The 20,569-nt window shown below is 45.5% G+C and overlaps 2 protein-coding genes across 2 annotated transcripts; both read right to left on the bottom strand.

Annotated features, from left to right (window-relative positions):
* Nucleotides 1-8,950: 8,950 nt before the first annotated feature.
* LOC128117388 (olfactory receptor 12-like) lies at nt 8,951-15,428 on the bottom strand. The gene has a single exon (XM_052749282.1). It carries the CDS (start codon nt 10,657-10,659, stop codon nt 9,688-9,690), a length of 972 nt encoding a protein of 323 aa, XP_052605242.1. The 5' UTR covers nt 10,660-15,428; the 3' UTR covers nt 8,951-9,687.
* Nucleotides 15,429-17,547: 2,119 nt separating this feature from the next.
* Nucleotides 17,548-18,539, bottom strand: LOC128117389 (olfactory receptor 12-like). The gene has a single exon (XM_052749283.1). It carries the CDS (start codon nt 18,537-18,539, stop codon nt 17,589-17,591), a length of 951 nt encoding a protein of 316 aa, XP_052605243.1. The 3' UTR covers nt 17,548-17,588.
* Between the last annotated feature and the right edge of the window lie 2,030 nt (nt 18,540-20,569).

Raw genomic sequence — 20,569 nt, forward strand, 5'->3', positions numbered from 1 at the left:
AGGAGACACTGTTCTCTGTGACTTATAGGACACAAAGTTCCTGGCCCCCAGAGGTATACCTTTAGCTGTGGACAATCTCTGCCTCATAGCAACACTCTCCTGGTGAGTTGGCAGGAAGCCTGGGGTCCTCAGGGACCTGGGGAGGTTCCACCAGGAGTATGGCAGATGACTTGAAGAGATCCTAGCCCAGTGTCCCTCATTAAAGCTGTTACCTGAGTGGGGCATCATGGCCTCCTGGCCACAGCATTTCTTCCTCCAATACCCACTGGCTATACTGATATGAGGAAAGGTTAGGAGCCCTGTATGGGACTGTTCAGCCTGCTCCTCCCACAACCAAGAGTTAGCCTTCTTGGTTTTTGGTGTTTTTTGTTTTGTTTTGTTTTTTGCTCTTTATTCTTTACTCTTTTAGGGGGGCCTACCACCCAGCTCCCAAGTAAAATACACATAGAGGCTTATTCTTAATTATAAATGCCCGGCCTTAGCTTGACTTGTTTCTAGCCAGCTTTTCTTAACTTTAAATTATCCCATCTATCTTTTGCTGTTAGGCTTTTACGTTTCTGCATGTCTTTATTTCCTTCTTATTCCATGGCTGGCTGTGTGGCTGAGTGGCTTGCCCCTTCTTTTCCTACTCTTTCTTTCTTTCTTTCTTTCTTTCTTTCTTTCTTTCTTTCTTTCTTTTCTTTTCTTTTTTCTTTTTTCTTTTTTTTGATTTTTTGAGACAGGGTTTCTCTGTGTAGCTTTGCACCTTTCCTGGATCTTGCTCTGTAGACCAGGCTGGCCTCGAACTCACAAAGATCTGCCTGGCTCTGCCTCCCAAGTGCTGGGATTAAAGGCGTGCGCCACCACCACATGGACTCACTCTTTCTTTTGCTCCTTCCAGATTTCTCCACTTTATTTTCTCTGCCTGCCAGCCCTACCTATCAATTCTCCTGCCTCACTATTGGCCATTCAGACCATTATGAGACCAATTAGTTGTTTTAGACACAGCTTCACAAAGTTAAGCAAATGCTGCATAAAATAATGCAACACATCTTTGCATCACTAAACAAAGGTTCCACAGCATAAACAAATGTAACACATCTTAAAATAATATTCTACAACATTTCCCCCTTTTTGTCTAAATAAAAATGAAAGGTTTTAACTTCAACATAGTAAAACTATGTACAACAAAACAGTTATCAAGCAAGAATTCATTTATAGCCGGGCGGTGGTGGCGCACGCCTTTAATCCCAGCACTCGGGAGGCAGAGCCAGGCGGATCTCTGTGAGTTCGAGGCCAGCCTGGGCTACCAAGTGAGTTCCAGGAGAGGCGCAAAGCTACACAGAGAAACCCTGTCTCGAAAAACCAAAAAAAAAAAAAAGAATTCATTTATAATATTCAGTCCATTTGCATTTAGCAAATTCAGAGAAAATACTACATTGTCTATCTTATTTTAGTGAGTCCAAAGTTTTACACCTAATTTATTTTCTATCATAACTACGAAAAACCAAAACTCTAATTATTTAGTCTTTAACTCCATCAAAGACCCAGAAGGATGTAATATTACCTGAATAAACAGGAAGTGCAATGCAAGTAACTTACAAAACTCTAGAAACACCAGAGACATCTGACTGCCTGGACAGTTACCCAAAATTCCTCTACAATGGGGCATCCATCTTCAGCCTTCAGTCTAAAATATCTGGCAGATTTTTCAGTGGAGCAGGAAATTTGAAGGACCATCCCACCTTGTTTTGGCAAATTTCAGCAGTCACTTTTCTGTGGGTTCTGCATGTCCAGTCTACATAGTGTGCTGTCAGGCAGTCAAGGTAGAAGCAATTTCCTGCCCAAATGACTAATCTTGCCACAATGAAAGCAAACTGTGGAGTTTCTTGGATGCCTCTCATCCTTTTATGAAGCAAATTGGTGCTGCCAGGAGAAGATGTGTCTCATTGTCATGGGAAGTCCTAAATTAACAAAACATTTTAAATGCCATAATCTATAGGTCTCTGAAGTGTTTGAAGACCATTTATGTATTTAAAATATATCTCTATATGATCTAGAAAACATACCTAACATATCTACAAATTTGATTGTTATAGATGTCTAAATACTAACATATGTTTCTTGATTACCTTAAATAGTTTACAATAAAAGCTTTCAAAAACTAGAACTTGACCTTATATTTTAAATGAACTTCATAGGTACAATACCTTAAACAAGAGTTGAAACATATATATAATATGCTGTAACAAAAATAACCTTAAATTTTTATCAATATACAAAATCCTTTAAACAAGAGTAGAAATATATATATTATATTATATGTACATAATATGTATATATATATACATATTATGTTAAAACAAGAATTACCTTAAATTTGTATCAATATACAAAAGTTCATACAAATACAAAATATGAGATTAATAGTTGTTTTTTAGTTTAAAGTAGATTCAATTATCTACCCTATTATTTAAAATAAATTCAACAATTTCTCCTTTTGTCTTATTATTCCTATATCCCCTCTTTCTTTTTTGAAGGAGATTCCTGTATCTAATCTTCTTTGTATAGTTTTCACTCTTACCAATACCAGTAACAATTAATAAACAACCCCCCCCCAATGATGACAAACACCCATAACCCACCAAATGACCAAATATAATTTACCCCACCTCTTGGAAATATGGGTGTCATTTTCTCTAGACTGCTTCTGTTGTCTGTGGGAGAAGCATCTTTAGGGGTCCCTGAGAAAAATTAAGATAATGGCCAAGTCCTGGGAAGACCAGCTATAACCTTTGTTGATAGACATAATCTGTAAAGTTTCAGAAGGTCTCCCTTGATCAAACCTGATCCATATTAACCTGGAATGAATCCACAGCCTCTTGTTTCCTGTGGAAACAAAAGCAAAACCTCTTCTCTAAAGCATTTTTGACTTCCATTTGACAAATACATTTTGACTTCTTTTTTAAAAGTTATTATAGCCCTAAAGTATCTAGGTTGGTTCAATTTTGCAGTCTTCATCACAATCCCATGTCTCTCAGCAGCTGTCTTTTGTTCTTCAGCAGTCAAAAATTCAAAATCAGCACAGTAGTATATAGAATCCAGACTCCCTATGTATTTCCCATCTTTACATGGCTTATTCTCTTTTTTTATTACTTTTAGTCTGTCTTTAAATACTTTATTTTATTATTTTTAAACTATTCATTTTTTTCTATGACTACGTTCTTTATCTTTTCATAAGCCTATGCACATTGTTGAACACCCTGGAATCTGTTTAAAGGTTTTTCCATCCAGACCTCTTTTACTGCATATCTTCTAGCCTTTTTTGACTACACAAGCAAATTTTAAACTGTTAAGTTACACCTGAATCCTCCTTGTGGCTCTTAGCTGGCTCTGCCTGTTTTTTGGCCTCATGAAAACCACTCCTAAAGCTCACAGTCCATTAGGAGGTAGGTGACCAAAAACTGCATTCAACCTTCCTAGAGCTCTAGAATGCTGATGCTTGCACTGTGGCAGGTGATTTTACTTCATTTTTTGTTCCTATTTAATGTACTAGCTCACCAGCAGGCAGAAACTCTTAAAGGAGCTGTGTCTGCATTTTTTTCCCCTAGCTCTCTCAAGTTCTAAGTGGAAATTTGGGCCTCATGTTGGGTGCCAAAATATTATTGGTTGTTCTTTGTTACTCTTTTTGGTCTTTATTTTTTACTCTTTTGGGGTCCTGCCATCCATCTCCCAAATAAATCACACATGGAGTATTATTCTTAATTATAAATACCCGGCCTTAGCTTGGCTTGTTTCTAGCCAGCTTTTCTTAAATTATCCTATCTATCTTTTGTCTCTGGTCTTTTACCTTTCTCTACTTCTGCATGTCTTTCTTTCCTTCTTACTCCATGGCTGGCTATGTGTCTGGATGACTCACCCTTTCTTTTCTCACTCCTCTTTCTTTTGCTCCTTTCAGATTTCTCCTATTTTATTCTCTCTGCCTGCCAGCCCTGCCTATCCTCTCTCCTGCCTAGCTATTGGCCATTCAGCTCTTTATTAGACCAATCAGATGTTTTAGACAGGCACAGTATCACAGCTTCACAAAGTTAAACAAATGCAGCATAAAAGAATGCAACACATCTTTACATCATTAAACAAAGGTTCCACAGCATAAACAAATGTAACACACCTTAAACTAATGTTTTACAACATAGCCTTCTTAGTTCATTGATTTTTCAGCATTATCAGGAGCCTGGGTAGATGGTTTCAATTCTCTTTCTGTCCCTTTATTTTTTTTTAATTCAACACAAATCCTACTTAAAGGATTAAAAATTTAAGACAGTATGTAATGATCCAAACCAAAGTGGTGGCTCTTTTCTTTGGTGAATGATAACTCCCTCTCTTGGTGGTTAGCTATGCCTCCCATACTTACTTTCATCCCTGCAGTCTCCATCTGCTGTCTTTGTGAGTAGTATGAATCTTAAACATTCTTATTAATAAAAACAAACCCAGAGCCAGATATTGGGGTGAATGCTGAAAGATCAGAGAGACAGAATACACCACAGCTAACCTCACCTCACCAACTTCTCAGCTGATCCTGTTTCCTCAAACTGGAAGCCTCTGTGTCCTCATCTGGAATGAATCTCAGCTCAACTGCTGCTAGATTAACCAGCCCTAGTTCCTGGTCCTCACGCCTTATTTACCTTTCTGCTTCCTGCCGTTACTTCCTGGGATTAAAGGCGTGTGTCACCATGCCTGGCTGTTTTCAGTGTGGCTTTGAACTCACAGAGATCCAAATGGATCTCTGCCTCCTGAATGCTAGGATTAAAGGTATGTGTGCCACCATTTTCTGGCCTCTATGTCTATCTAGCGGCTGTTCTGTTCTCTGACCCCAGGTAAGTTTATTAAGAGGCACAATATATTGGGGAACACAATATCACCACAGGATCATGATACTCACTCATTCTACACTTGATATTGTCCTTGACCGCTCATCACTGGAGGCAGCTTGGTCAGTTCCTGGGATTGATGCCTCCTCTGGGCTCCTCCATTACCCTCTCTCACCATGCCCGTCACTTGTTCTGAATCCTTTCTAGCAACAAGTCCTCCTCTCCCTTCATGTGTGTGTGTGTGTGTGTGTGTGTGTGTGTGTGTGTGTATGCATGTTCCACTGACTGTCATTAGGCTTGTTTGCATGAGCCTGAGTGGGTTGGAGTTATTTACTTGATCGAGGGCAACTTACCTGTAGCTATAACTGATTCTCAACAATATTAACAGCCAATAGCTCCTGTGGGAGGGATGGGGCCTCATACGCTCCTCCCCATTCATGATCAGTGTTGATTGGCCCCAGCCTGTGCAGGTAGCCATGCCTTTTTATTAGCTGATGAGTACAGCAGCCAGGTCAAGTCCAGAAGACATCATTTCACAGCTCATCCCATTCCCCTGGCTTTCATTCTCTTAATAGTTTCAGTTCTTGGTTGCTTTGTGTAAGCCCTTCTAGAGGCTTTTCACTACTAAGAATTAAATTTTCTGCAGCTATTTGGGAGGCACACAGTAGTGCTCTTATTCATTTATCAGCAGTTATGACTCCCTAGTTTTAGGAGACCCTTGCATTACAGTTGGCTATCTCTCAATGTTCAGAAACAGTGGCATTACAGTGGTGCCTGGGGAAGATGTAGTTTATAGATAGTTTCTAGAGTGAAGAGTATCAGTGTTTAAGTAGGAAAGCAAAGAAAAGACAAAGAAGAAAAGAAGGAGGTGGTGAAGTGTGACTGAGTAGGAGAGCACACGGTTTGGAGGTATGAGAGGTCATGGAGAGGTCACTGAAGGAGAAATGCAGTAAAGAAGTTTAGTATAGAAAGGTAAGGGGTAGTCATGATGGTCTCTGCTGGTGAGACAGAAGTTAGAGCATGGTAACTTAAAACCAGCATCCAAAGCTGTAAACAAGCACAAAGCTCATATAAACAGAAATTCTGGTACCCAAAGGTCTAAAAATATATAAAAATACAAGAAGACATCACCGTGAAATAAAAGGTATAATAAAAGGTCTGACATTTCCTCTGGGGATGATGTGATCCTCCCCCCCCCCCCACGCCCTGTTTAGCCTGTTATCTGCCAGTACACACAGGAGGACAGGAGGACCATCCTACCATCCATCTCCAGTCTGCCCACATGAGCACATGTGACCAATGAGTGTGAACTCAAACTACTTTACTCCACCTCGTGGGCTGTTCTTTTGTGTGCTGCCATGTTATTGGCATCTAGCATCACTGCTCATTAACCTGAGTTCTCAAGCACTGTAGGGTGGGAAAATGTCCCTTTGGGAATCCATCAGAACACACAAATAGTAAAGCACACAGCAGACTGTTAAATGACCATTTCTTCTAGTGATGACAGCTCTTCTTCTAGGTTCCCATTGAGCAATGTTCCTCTAGTCCTTAAGCCCATGCTACTTCTCATCCCCCTCCTATATAGGTGGGCAGAGGCTTTTGCTCCATGGATAGACAAGGTCTATGTTCCTGTTCAGCCTGAAGAAGGTTCAGGAAATGAACCCTTAACCACCACAAACAATTATGGTAAAAGAGTAAAAATCTAGGGTGGGGTGAAGCAGAGTAGAAAGACAGAGGGAATTAGGGAGCATGAGAAAGAAAGAAAAGAGGCTTCACTCTTCCAAGGTCTGGCTCACAGGACACTGGCTGAGAGTTAATATATATTGATGGAACTGACCGGACCACTGTACCTAGTCTATACTCTGTCCTAGGAGATTCAAACGGGGCTGCTAACACAGCTAGTGAACGCTTCCACTGATTTTCACTGTTTGTTCCTCCTATCTAATTCATCACCTGGACCAATGCACCTTCTACATCACTTTCCATCATCCTTTACATAAAGGGCTTCTTTACGAGAGGTGAGAGGCCATCATAGCGGCCAACTATGCCCATGCAGGGCTCTCTGTCCTGACACTCGGCTCTTCTGTTTTTGACTCTTCACCAAGTCTCTCTGCTTCTGTCCTGCTTGTGTTCCCAATTTCTCTAAGAACAGAAAGGCCAAGGAACTCTTTGGGAACAACCTCGAATGCAGACTGTCCCTGGTGAGCAAAGACATCATAGGAATTCTTTTGTCTTCGCTCACTCCAAAGTGGCTCTTAATGACACACGTTCAGAAAAGTCCCTGTTTATCCATCTGTCTCCATTTGAATGAGTGTGACAAGTATATAATGTAGATCACCTAGAATTCCTATAGGCTTACAAGAGACTTCAGTCTGTTTTAATTTGGCTTGCTGTATTCTATCTTAGGTATTTGATAGCATTCTGCTTTCTGTAACTGAAGTGTCAAAATCTGTAGAGAGGGTGTGAGTCCTATGTTATTAAACAGCAGGTGAGATGAACACACCAAAGAGAAGTCATGGAAGGAGACCAGAAAGAGAAAGGGAAGAAGATATGTTTAGATAAATATTGACACAAAGCTTCCTCTATGAGGAGCAGAAAAGGACACCCCAATTCAAGATGCTACAGAGATCTTTCAGGGACTGGAATTAACAATGTCTACAGGAGGTAAATTACCAAAATAAAATATAAACGGGGAATTTTTAAGGCAGCAACCGAAAAGCAACATTATATTCAAGGACAAAGAAGATACCATTGGTTGTTTCTTAGCATTTACTCTCTAGTCTACATGTGATAATAAAGGCAAGGGAAGGGGTTTTCCAGAAAAAATTGATAGCAAGGGAGTTTCTCAGAAGTGACCTAGCTTACGGGAAGAGCTGGAAGAGGCTCCCCAGGCGGAAAGATTGCTAAGAAGCAGCACAAAGCATCTGAAAATACACATCTCCATCGGGAAAGCTGAGAGGTTAGAAGCTGCTGCCATGTGACACAGCAAATGAGATCAGGAGACTAGAGGAAAGAGACTTTCAAAGAGAGGAAGACTGCACAGTGTTGGAAATTACAAGTGTTCATTAGAACTAGTGAAGACTGGAGAGGACTGAAGAGTGGAGGATGTAGGACACTCCATGCCCACCTCTAAAATCAACTGGGCAAGCTGGGGTGGGGGCAGTGGGAGGTACAGGGGACTAAAGGAAGAGAAGACAGAATGGAGAGAATATCATTAAACATGAGATGCATGCCACTCACAGAGCAGAATGTCCCAGAACTGTCCAAACAAAGGAAGACTTTGATACCAACTGGACAGAAATCCAGGGAATGAGATTGGAGTCTGGAAGCTGAGACCAGACAGCCACAGGAAGTAAATGGAGACCCACAGGGTGCTGTGGGAGGGGAAAATGGGAAGAAGCCTTCAGCCTTGCTTAGAGGTCATTCTCTGCAGGCTTCCTGGACAGGTACATCAGGAGAATGAGGGCTGGGATCAGACACACAGGACAGGGACACAGACCAGCCCATGTCTGGAGGACAGCTGGCTGGTGAGACACAGGATAATGGATGGATGTGAGAAAGGGAGACACATCCCAGAAGGCACACTGCCACAAACAAAGGACTGGAGGGATGAGGATGGGGAACAGGACAAGGAGTCCCTTGGGGGGTCAGGCTCAGGCTCAGGCTCTTGGCCAGTGCCAGAGAGAACCTTCATTCAGCAGAACTCCAGAATCTGCAACAAGAAAATGATGTTCCATTCTCCACTCCTCACACTGTTGTAGCCACTGAGAGTTCATCCCTATGTGGAGACATCTGTGGTGATCAAGGAGCCCTTGATAAAGTCACAAGCTGCTAGGCCAGGTTCTTTTATTTTAGTGCATAAAGCCCCCTGATGGAACATAGGTAAGAAACAGACATCCATTATCAACTTTTAAAAAAAATATTTATTTAATTTTATTTTAAGTGCATTTGTGTGACGGTGTCATATCTCTTGGAATGGGAGATATAGACAGTTATGAGCTTCCATGTGGGTGCTGGAAATTGAACCCAGGTCCTCTGGAAGAACAGCCAATGCTCCTAACCCCTGAGACATCTCTCCAGCCCGTCCAGGCCAGGTTTTTAAGGTTCCCTGAATTGTGACTGTGACTGAGGCTTTATACTGCTGCAGGTTGAAGGAATATGTTGGAGCCAGTGCACTATGGGCTCCTCCTGCTTCCAGCCATGCACTGTGATACTCCACAAGGGCAGCTCCATGAGTAGAGGAAGGTGGAGGAGGCAAAACCATTGGCAAGCAGAAGAGGAAGTCTGCCATCCCTTTAGCCCATCCTTATACTAGATCAATGCAAGGATGGGTCAACACACAGCTTCTAAGGGCCACAGTCTTAGATGCTCAGAGGGAAGTTCCTACCACACTGACATTAGATTCAGTGATGAATGAAAAGGAAAGGACCATCGACAAGTCCACTGTTGTGTAGTTCATGGGAGATGTTGCCAATGGTTGTCATGCTATTCTCAAGGACTCTTGTCTTAACTCTGCCTTCTGTCAAATCAAAGTGAAAGGGATTCAGGCTTCTTCCAAGTATGAACCATTTGCTTTGTTATGGCAAACAAAATGCCTCATTCCCATTTTTGTAAATGCTTGGAGAATAATATGCACTCATGAAAGAGGGGGTAGATAGTGGGCAGATGCGTGTGTTCATAGATGAATGGGTAAATGTATTAAAGAATGGAAGAAAGGAATAAGGCAGGAACATGTTAAATCAAAAAGCAAGAGAAACTGGATAATAAAGAAAACAGCAAATTAAAGGCACCTAGTGTCTGCCAAGGATGGTTTCTTTCCATTATGCTGACATGATCCCTACTTGCCTCCTTTCTCCACAAGACTGTGTCTCTGACCCAGCCGCCACAGGGCGTCCTTCACATCCTTGTTGCGCAGACTGTAGATGAGGGGGTTGAGCATGGGGATGACCAGGGTGTAGAAGACGGAGACCACCTTGCCCTGCTCCATGGATGCCACTGCTCCTGGCTGTGCATACATGACAAACACAGTTCCATAAAACAAGGACACAGCCGTCAGGTGAGAGCCACAGGTGGAGAAGACCTTGTGCCGCCCGGATCCTGAGTGCATCCTGAGGATGGTCACGGTGATGTAGCCATAGGAGACCAGGACAGCTAACGTGGTGCTCACAATGATGAACCCACAGAGGCCGAAGAGAAGGAGTTCATTGAGAGCTGTGTCTGCACAGGCCAGCTGGAGCAGTGGGGGCACGTCGCAGTAAAAGTGGTTGATGTGGTTGGAACTGCAGAAGGGCAGCTGGAATGTGAGGCTGGTCTGCACGATGGAGTTCAGGCAGCCTCCACAGTAGGTACCCAGAACCAGACGAACACAGGTCGTAGAGCACATAGTCACAGGGTACCTCAGGGGACTGCAGATGGCCATGAAACGGTCATAGGCCATCACAGATAAGAGGAAAGCCTCAGTGGTAGCCAATAAAGAGAAAAAGAAGAGCTGTGTGGCACAGCCCTCAAAGCTGATGACCTTGGAGGAGGAAAAGAAGTTGGCCAGGGCATTAGGGGCAATGACAGAGGAGTAGCAGAGGTCGACAAAGGACAGGTTCTTGAGGAAGAAGTACATGGGGGAGTGCAGGCGGGCATCCAGGGTGATGACCACGATCATGGTGAGGTTGCCAAGGATGGTCACAATGTACAGGGCCAGGAAGACAGCAAAGAGCAGGGCTTGGGTCTCTGCACCTCCCCCAAATCCAACCAGCACAAACTCCTGCACAGACACTGTGGAGAGACTTGCATTTCTGTGGACTGGTGTGGCCATGAGTGGGGACAGATGCGTGGAGGTAGATGGAGACAGCGAGAGGGAGCAGATCTCACCGGTGCCGTTGGATGTTCCACAGGCTGCAGGAGCCTGTTGATGACATACTGTCCCCCGTGCAAGAGGTCGCTAGCTCCTCTGATCTCCTTCCAGTTGAGCTAGGATGACCTGAAAGGGGACATTTTCTCTGACTTTTTTAATTCATGAGGTTGTGCTGAGCCTTGTCTGTGCAGGAAGCTGAGCTATGCATCTAAGGAAGCAAAGAGACGTCTTGAGCTGTGTGATTCTCAGGTGCAGACAGCCTTCAGCATCCCTTCAGCTGCCTCCGGGTTGTTGCTCATCACCTCCAGGGACATTCCTTAGGGGTGTCATGTGTAGAGCTGCTCCTAACCCCACCCTAACCTTCCATCTTACTCACTGACCATAGAATGGGCACGAGGATCTGCTGGCCTCCCAGCGACTGGGTTGGGTGATCTTGTCATCGCCAGGCATGAGTCAGGGTAGGAAAATAGCCCTCACCCTGAGGCTGTGCCTTTGTCCCCTGCAGGACTCTGACCTCACCTAGGTACCTCTAACCCCAAGCCTGGACCACAGTCACAATCAACATGCAGAAACTCTGCTTGCTTGAGGATATGAAACGTTCCTGCCAATCAACATCTATATGTGATAAGTGGGCAGTACAGGCTTGTGTTCTGAGAAACAGCAGGACTGGTACTCATGCATATTTGGGACCTGCTCATGGCTTCCATCCTGATCTCATTGCCAACTCTGCTACCTGCTTTACTTCAGCTTTTTTCAGTTTAAAATATTTTTAGTTTTTTTTTTTCAGTTTAAAATATTTTTCTCTTTCTAACTTGAAAAGCAGACAAGACTGGCCTCTCTAGTGCCTTTTGCCCTTCTGTGGCTACTTTCTCATCATCCTAGGGTCCACAGCAGTAGGACAGGAGCATCCTGTTTGGGACTGGCCATGGGTCACTACTCTGAAAATCCCTGAGATGGATGCGGGAGGCTGCTGTTGTTAGGAGCTTGGCTAGGTAGGGACAGGTGTCTAATTTACTTACCCTGGGGTCTCAAGGAAGTCTCTGTTCAGTTATTGCAAAACCCACCACTACCATCCTCCACAGACCACAGACAGTGGGGACATGGATCTTGGAGTGCCCATTTGAGCCTACCATTTAGGATGTAGCCAACTTTCCCAGTGCAGGCTCAAATGAGTACATGGGCCTTGACACACCCACCGGGGGTCTTGGTACTGACCACACAGGTTTCTTCCGTGGTGAATGTGATGGAAATACCCATGCCATATCTGGACCTTTGCTTCCTGCTGGCGCAAAGACACGTCTGATCTCTCAGCTCAGTAAGGGCGCAGGGTGCCCACAGGATCAGTGGAAAGAGCAGCTGGTTGACAGTGAAGTGGCAGCCTGTGCTCGCTCTCCTCAGCCCTGCCCCTCCTGAGTCAGCTCCATCACAGCCTCTGGTGAGCTGGCCGGGCACAGCGCTTATTCCACCTGACTGCAGAAGCCGAGCTTTCGTCTAACAAGCTAAGCCTAGGATGGAGGCTCCAGTACTACTAGCTTTGAACTGGGCCAAGACCAGGGCTGTTCAGGACAGGAGAGTTTCTGCTGCTGAGGCAAGCCATCCCTTCCTCCTGAATGCTGGCCCCACTGCCTTGTAGCCGTGGAGTCTCCTACACTTGCAGGCCTGACAGTGCCACACTTACCATTTCTAGGTGAGAGTCCAGTCTGCAGCAAGATCACACAGGCAACACCTCTCTCCCAGGGTCCTCGGGCTGGCTAGCCTGGTCTTCGCTGAAGATGGGCATCAGTTGCTGTCTGTTCTTAAAGTTATTTATGGCTTTCTTGGCAGTGGAGTGAGATGAGTGTAAGAGGGCACCTGGGTCCCCATGAGGGTCTGGTATGTACGTTCTTGCTGTCTCAGACTCTGGTTCCTGTGAAGAGGGAGGGCTCCTGCCTCCTTTGCCTAGGTTCCCCTCAGGTCCCTCTTAGATGGGCAGTGTGTGTTGAGTTCACTCCACTTGGGAGGATTCTCTGCATCTGGCAGGGTTGGGACTTTTGGCCTCCAGTGTCCAATTAGGAAGACACTGTCCTCTATGATGGCTGGAACTCCACCCCCACCCCGGGCTCCAGAGGTTAAGAATTGGCTCTGGCTAATCTCTCCCTCACCACATCCTCTCCTGGTTGATTGGCAGGAAGTTTTGGTCCTCAGAGACCCGGAGAAGGACCATCAGAAGTATGGCTGAGTCAGCTCAGAAGGACCAATGCCTGGAACAGTCATCAAGGCAATGCAGTTTGGCCTCTAGCTACGGCTCTTCCTCTGCTGCTGAAAGAACTCAGCTCCTTGAAACAAATACAGTTCCTGCTTAAAGGAACTCAAAATCCAAGCCAGTAGTAGTAACAGCCATCGGAACTAAGGGAAAGCTTCTCCCAGACTACAGTGACCCCTGTTTCCCTCAGCTGTTGGCCATGTGTCCCCAGGTGACTGCACCCCGTGGCTGTGGCTGGCACCTTCATACAACTGGATCACAGTACTCACTCGTCCTACACTTGACACGCACCCCGATAGTGCATCAATGTGCACATCTTTTTTAATAATTTCATTTTCAGGCTACATACATGTGTTGAACAGCTTCCCCCTCACATCCCTAGACCTACCCTTCACTTAGCTCACTCCGTTGTTGTGACTTCTCTCCCCAGACAGTTTGACTCCCACTTCCGTGACGTATGTACATGCATGGTTTTACGTGTCTATATAAAATCTAGGATCCACAGATCAGAGGAAACATGGCACTTGTCTTAAGTTACTCAATAAGATTATCTCTAGTTGTATCTATTTTCTGGCAGATGAAATAGCTTGGCTCTTCCTATGGTTGGCAAAAGTCCCACTGTGTATGCATACCATATTTTCGCCATCCATTCCTCTGCTGCTGGGCACCCCGGTTGGCTGCATGATTCGGCTGTTATGACGGGTGCTGCAGTAAACAGTGATGTGCAAGTGTCTCTGTGATGCATTGATTTAGAGTCCTTCAGGGAAACGTCCAGAAGAGCTGCAGCTGGATTCTGTGGAGAGCTGTTGCTGGTTTTTCAAGAACCCTCCATGCTGACTTCCACAGTGACTGGGCTAGTTTACATCCCACTAGCGGTGTATGGGGGTTCCCTGAGGTCCACGTCCTCACTAGCATTTATTGTTGTGTTTATTCTTAATGATTATCATCAAAAAAATTTCATTGCATTAACAAAATTGTCATATTCTGAGTTAAGATTGAATTTTGGTGTTGTTTCTTTTAAGATTTTTTTAAATTTTATGTGCATTTGGCTGCACGCATGTGTGCACCACATGTCTATAGTGCCCATGTGAGTGTGCACCACATGTGTATAGTGCCCACGGAGGCTGGCAAAGGGTGCTGAATCTCCTGGAACTGGAGTCACACATGTTTGTGTGCTGCCATGGGGGTGCTGGTTCCTCTGCAGGAGTGCCAAGTGCATTAACCACTGAACCACCCCCAACCCCCTCCCGGGAGCTTAATTTGCATTTCTCTGACGACTGGTGAAGCTGAGCATTTCCTGTATGTTTACTGGTCATTTGTGTTCCATCTGTTGAGCAATGTCTATTTGTTTCATCTATCAATTGGGTTATTTGATTTTGTTGAAATGTATTTCCTTCTTTTTTATTGATCAAGAATTTCATACAAGAATATAATGTTTTTTTAAAATCAAATCCATACTCTAAATCCATGCTCCCCCATCCCTCCCATCGCTCTCCTGTCCCAGCTTCACGAGTGCTCATGCGTGTGCTCTCTCTCTAATTCACGAGTTCAGTTAGTGCTGTTTGTGCGTACGTGGGTGTGGAACCGTCTATGTATGTGTAGTTTAGGTTCTGGGTTTGTTTTTTTTTTTAGTTTTTGTTATATTCTAAATACCAATCCTGTCATATTTATAAGTTGAGAAGATTTTCTCCAATTCTGTGTATCTATTCATTCAATTAATTGTGTCCTTTGGTGAACGGAATTTTGTTTTGTTTGTTTTAATTTCATGAGGTCGTACTTATTAACTGTTGCCCTGTTCTCCTGAGAAGCTGGAGTCTTCCTGAGAAGGTCTTGCTGATAGTCGCCTCTTGATGGGTGCCTGGCTTTGCTGCCTCTGTCAAGCTCATCTGTGGGTGGTGAGGGTACCGCCTCGTTCTTCCTCTAGTGACAGCCAGCCTGACACGACCCCTTCTGTCCTGGCCTGGGATGTATCAGGAATGGATCATCTGTGCTTCGGCTGTGTTTCAGCCATTTGTGTCCTGAGCAGCATCCTGTTACACAGCAGTCAGCAACAGCGCTACTGTTTCCTGCTTCCCTTCAGAAACATGAAGTATGTCTCCTCTACATGGCACGTGGAAGCCTGGGTCTCCCATCCCTCAAAAAAAAGTTGTTCTCCACCATCTCCATACAACACGTCTGGTGGACAAGGTGAGCTTGTGTTTAGTGAACGCATTTATGCCTCTTGGTGAGGTTGTATCTATGCTCCTGTGTCTCACATGTTTGCCTTTATGTTTCTGAGAACTGTCTCCCTAATGAAATGCTATGTCCTTGAGCCCAGCCTTACCACAGTCCCTAGGCTAACCAGGCTCCACCATGACTCCTGTGATGGCGATGGAAACGTCTGAGCCCAGCACGAAGGAAACTCCTGCTTGGGCCGTGTCCCCGCCAGACCCCACTTGCCTCAGTCTTGCCCTCCCAACCACGTTCCCTGTTTGGATAAAACAATATATCTTGCTCCAGGGTGGTGCCCAAAGGCCCCTGGGAGGACGGGCGAGTTCTCTTTGTGTGTTGCCCATTTCAGCCAACTAGTTCTTGTGGCCCTGGCTCTTGAAATAGTCAGCTGATTAAATTTTTATTTTTAAGTTGTTTTAAAAGCATATTTTTATGTTTTGTTTCTTTTTGAAAACTTCATACAGTATATTCTGACCCTATTATTTCCCCTCCCCCAACCCCTTCTAGATCCTCACCTCCTTCCCTACCCACCCAATCTCATGTCGTTTCTGTCTCTTAGAAAAAACAAAAAACCCAAACAAAACAGCAAAAAAAAAGAAAGAAAAAGAAAAAGGAAACCATTTCTACCATCACTCAGTTTAGCTTTTCTTCAGTAATTCTACCTTTTCCCTGAGCTCGCTTTTCATGTCTTGCGCTGTCTTCCTTATTTCACTCCCTTTTGGGATTCTTTCCAGGGAGTGTGTCCGAGTCTTCCTTGAGTTGTTCAGATGTAACTATCATTGTTCTTTTGAACTCCGTCAGGGAGACCTTGGAGGCCATTCTCACTGGGGGCCATTATTATAGGATTAGTCCTTTTGGAAGAGACGTGCTGTCTCACATTTTGGGGTTGTTTCTGTTTTTGTAAGGGAAGTTGAACATCTGGAATTGGCTGGGTGAGTGGAACTGTGGGTCTCAGGGCCTTCGGGGTGCTTATCTGTCAGCACGGGGGTTGGACGGAACTGCACAAGTCAGGGGAGAGCCCGCTGGGATGCTTTACTTATTGGCACTAGGTACTGTGCAGACAGAGAAGTTTGGGCTCAATGGTGGGGTCTGAGAACTCTTCTCCTGTCAGCACTAGGGGCTGGGCAGGCTGGGCAGGCTGGGCAAGTTTGGGCCTGGTGATGGGCCCTGGGGACGCTTTACCTGTTGATGCCAGGGGTAGGGTGTGTAAGGGAAGTTTGGGCAGAGTCTCATGTTAGTTAGCCTTACATGCCATTTGGTTTCGCTGTTGGCATGTGTCTCTGAATTGCTGTTCTTGTTGTATGTATATTTCCATGTGATACTAACACAGAGTTTTGATTTTTTTCCCCTCTCAAGCTAATTATCTAGGTGTTTTCTTTCTTTTTTTCTTTTATGTATTCTAATAAAAAGAGTTAGTTATCCAACATTGCCACCTCAAACCCATCCTATTTAAAGTCCAGAACTGCAGGACTTAGGGTCAGTCTGGCTTGGGACTGCATCGTTGAGGTTTATTTGGGCTGCACAACAGCAATAGCAGAGGTTGTAGAGTGAACTGACCCAGGTAACATGTGATCCTAGTGCATTTGGTTCTGCCATAGGCTTAGGTTCAACGTTCCTGCAGAGACTGGTAAATCTGCTTTGCTGTGGTTGGTGTCCTGACCAAGGTTCTAATGCAGAAGTTGCATAAATGGGTATGCTCCTAGATGCTGTCTGGGGATATGTGTTACCTGGTGTTTACATCATAAGCGGTCTTCCCCCAAAAGGATCTAGTTCAAACTGACATATAGAATGAGAGTTCACATAAAATTAGCCCAAGTTTTCTTTAGCTCATAATGTAGCAGGTGTTTTAAGAAAGAAACCCAAGCTCCAAGCAGTCCCAGTGGGCTGGGCTTAGCCACCTGTCCCAATATGCCATTTACAGAGTCCAGTGATGGCTAGAGTGAAGGAGAGGAAGTTTGACAATTGTAACTACACTGCCGAGAGTGGACAGCAAGGTCTAGTGACATGAGTCTATTTCTGGGGTTCCGACATGAGTTTTAAGTTGAATGGGACAGGCATTGAGACAGAGGACAGCAGTGTAGTGTGGCTGGTCATGCTCACCATGGGGTTCTCCATTCTACAGAGTGGCCTAAGAAACCTCTTGCTGTTTGAAGGAAAAGCTGGTTCCCAGGGGGTGATTATTTCTGCTCCAAGGAGCAGCCTCTTCCTCATGGATAATTGTCCTAATATAGTAGTGTCTATCCTGTGAGCCTTTGCTGTTTGTGATGGAAGGAGGCAAACAAGGGTTCGGGAGGGAGGAGAGCATACAGGAAGCTACCCAGAAGCAAGACGGAAAGCAAGACTCAAAACACACGTAAACTGTTCTAGTAATGAGATGTGTCTTCCACACAACTGTTCCCTCCATTCCCAGACACCGTCCCTTACTGGCCACCTTCCTTCACACAGCTCCACATCTCTGTCCCAGTCTCTGTAGGGCGTCCTTCACATCTTTGTTGCGTAGACTGTAGATGAGGGGGTTGAGCATGGGGATGACCAGGGTGTAAAAGATGGAGACCACTTTGCCTTGCTCTCTAGATGCCACACCACCTGGCTGGCCGTATATAGCAATGCCAGTCCCATAAAACAAGGACACAGCTGTCATGTGGGAGCCACAGGTGGAGAAGACCTTGTGCCTGGATCCCGAATGCATGCCGAGGATGGTCATGGTGATGTAGCCGTAGGAAATCAGGATGACTGATGTTGCCCCCATTAGAATGAAACCGCAGATAGCAAACATCACCAACTCGTTCACTGAGGTGTCGGCACAGGCAAGCTGGAGGAGAGGGGGCACATCACAGAAGAAATGGTCGACGCGATTGGAGCGACAGAAGGGGAGTTGGAAAGTGAGGCTGGTCTCCACAATGGAGTTGAGGCAGCCTCCACAGTAGGCAGCCAGCACAAGGCAAGCACAGACTGTGGGGGACATGGTCACTGGGTAGTGCAGAGGACTACAGATGGCCACGAAGCGATCGTAGGCCATCACGGCCAAGAGTAAAGCCTCAGTTGTTCCCAGAAAGGAGAAGAAAAACAATTGTGTGGCACATCCAGCAACACCTATGACGTTGGAAGAATAGAAGTTGGCCATGGCTTTGGGGCCAATGACAGAGGAGTAGCAGAGGTCGACAAAGGACAGGTTCTTGAGGAAGAAGTACATGGGGGAGTGCAGGCGGGCATCCAGGGTGATGACCACGATCATGGTGAGGTTGCCCAGGATGGATACCATGTACAGAGCCAGGAAGACAGCAAAGAGCAGGGCCTGGGTCTCTGCACTTCCCTCAAATCCCACCAGCATGAACCCCTGTAAGGACACTGTGGAGAGATTTGCATTTCTGTGGACTGGTGCGGCCATGAGTGGGGACAAATGCAGAGAGGATGGCAGTGGAGGCAGAAAGGAGACAGTTCTTCCCTCTAAAGTCATATGTCCCATGGAGTACCGAGACTCATCAGGGACATGGTGCCCACAAACCAAGAGGCCTGGATCTCCTTCCGGATAGACCAGTGTGGCATTAAAGGCGACATTTCCTCCAACTTACATAATTCATAAGGCTGTGTTGAGTGAGCCCTGTCTGTGCAGAAGCCTAGGCTGGGTTGTGAGGATACAAAGATGGTTTCTGAGCTGAGTTTTAGGTGCAGACAGCTGTTCAATGCTCCTCCACTTGCTTCTGAGTTGTTTGTTGTCCACCTGAGTGAGCACTCCGGAGTGTTACCATTTTTAAAGATGTCCCCAAACCCTACCCTGACATTCTATCCTACTCACCAATCATAGAATGGACAACAGAACCTGCTGACATCCCAGAAGCTGGGGTAGGTGACTTTGTCATCTCTAGGCTGGGCTCAGAGTAGGGAAATAGCTCTCTCCAGGCTGTGCCCGTGTCCCCTGCAGGATTCCTGACCTCGCCATGGCAGCTCTGACTCCAAGTCTGGTGCTCAGACTCTGCTTCCTTGAGGATGTGAGGAGTCCCTGCAAATGTCAATAATTGGAGATTGTGGTAAGGGTATAACCTTACCTTCGCCCAGATCCGTGTCCTGACAAATACCAGCACTGGGGCCCACACATGTTTAGGACATGCTCATGGCATTGAACCTTGTCTCACTGCCAACTCTGTCTCTATTCTGCTTCAGCTTTGGGGCTTTCAGGGATCCTGTCCTACTTCCTCCAAGGGATGTCTGTGTCATCAGTACAGCTGTCCCCTGACTCCTGCCCTGTGTCTCCCACACCTCATCATACTCATTGGTTCAAGACTATTACAAGGGCCTCCTGCCCTTCCAAAAGTTGGGTTGTGTGATCCTATCCTTCCATCTCCAGGCTGAAAACAAAAGGCAGAGAGCAACCCTTCCCAGGCTGAGGCTGAGCCATGTCTGTCCCATGCAGGACCAAGTCTTCTTATTTTGAACATGGAATTCAGTGGCCATCAGTGTGTGCCAGGGAATTCCTGTCAATGTCTTGTTGAATAGAACCTGGAGAGGAGATAGCCCAGTTCCAACATATAAAAAACAGCAGGATGGTCCTTGATTTATTTGGGACATCCTTGAGCCCTCAAAATTGATCTCACTGCCAGCTCTGCTCTGTACTTCAACTCAAGTTTGGAGGATTTAAAAGATTGCACTCTTTCCCATTTGAAAACTAGGTAGAGTTGGATCTGTCCAATGCTCTCAGACCATTCTTGGCCACTTTTTCTTATACTCACAGCACTGAAAGGCTAGGAGTGTCCTAAGTAGGGCTGACTATGGTCACAACAGTATTGATTCACACACAGGACCAAGATAGGAAGTTGCTATGCTGAGACACATGGGTAGGTCTGTGTGATGTTCATTCTCTATCATTCTGGAAGTTAGGAAAGTTCTCAGGTCTGAGTGGGCTCATTTTTTGTGTCCTCTGCTCTCCTTCACATTTCACCTTCACACAGGAGTGATATGGTGGTTTGGGGCCCCCACCTGCACCCACCATGCACTACAAAGCTCAATTTCCTACTGTGGGCTCAAAGATGTGTGTTTTGTGCTCACACTCTTGACACAGCCACCAGGGATCACAGTACTGACCACACACAGGTTCCCATGGTAATGAGTGTGCTATGGAAACGAAAGCTAGTCCTTTGCTTCCTGTCAACCCCCAAACAAACTTGCTTATCTAAGGACTGTTGTGGAATAGGAGGAAAGCGTGGGTTGAGGACATTTCTCTGCTGTGAGAGAGCCAGTGGCAGTGACTGTGAGGGAACAACCAGTGCACACTCCAACCCTGCTCCTCATGAGATGGCAGAGTTACTTCCTTCCATGATCTGCCTGGATCCAGAGCTTCAACCCACCTACCTGCAGAATTGGAGCTAGTGTTCAATAAGGTTGAGAAAGGCTAGGCCCCTCCAAAACTGTGTACTCTACACT

This window comes from Peromyscus californicus, unplaced genomic scaffold (genome assembly GCF_007827085.1).
Source record: "Peromyscus californicus insignis strain IS unplaced genomic scaffold, ASM782708v3 Scaffold_21__1_contigs__length_65335640, whole genome shotgun sequence".
In the NCBI taxonomy this organism is placed as follows: Eukaryota; Metazoa; Chordata; class Mammalia; order Rodentia; family Cricetidae; genus Peromyscus; species Peromyscus californicus.

Excerpts from the sequence above, each read along its gene's own strand:
- LOC128117388 (XM_052749282.1), bottom strand. The coding sequence starts at position 10,659 with ATGGCCACACCAGTCCACAGAAATGCAAGTCTCTCCACAGTGTCTGTG.
- LOC128117389 (XM_052749283.1), bottom strand. The coding sequence starts at position 18,539 with ATGGCCGCACCAGTCCACAGAAATGCAAATCTCTCCACAGTGTCCTTA.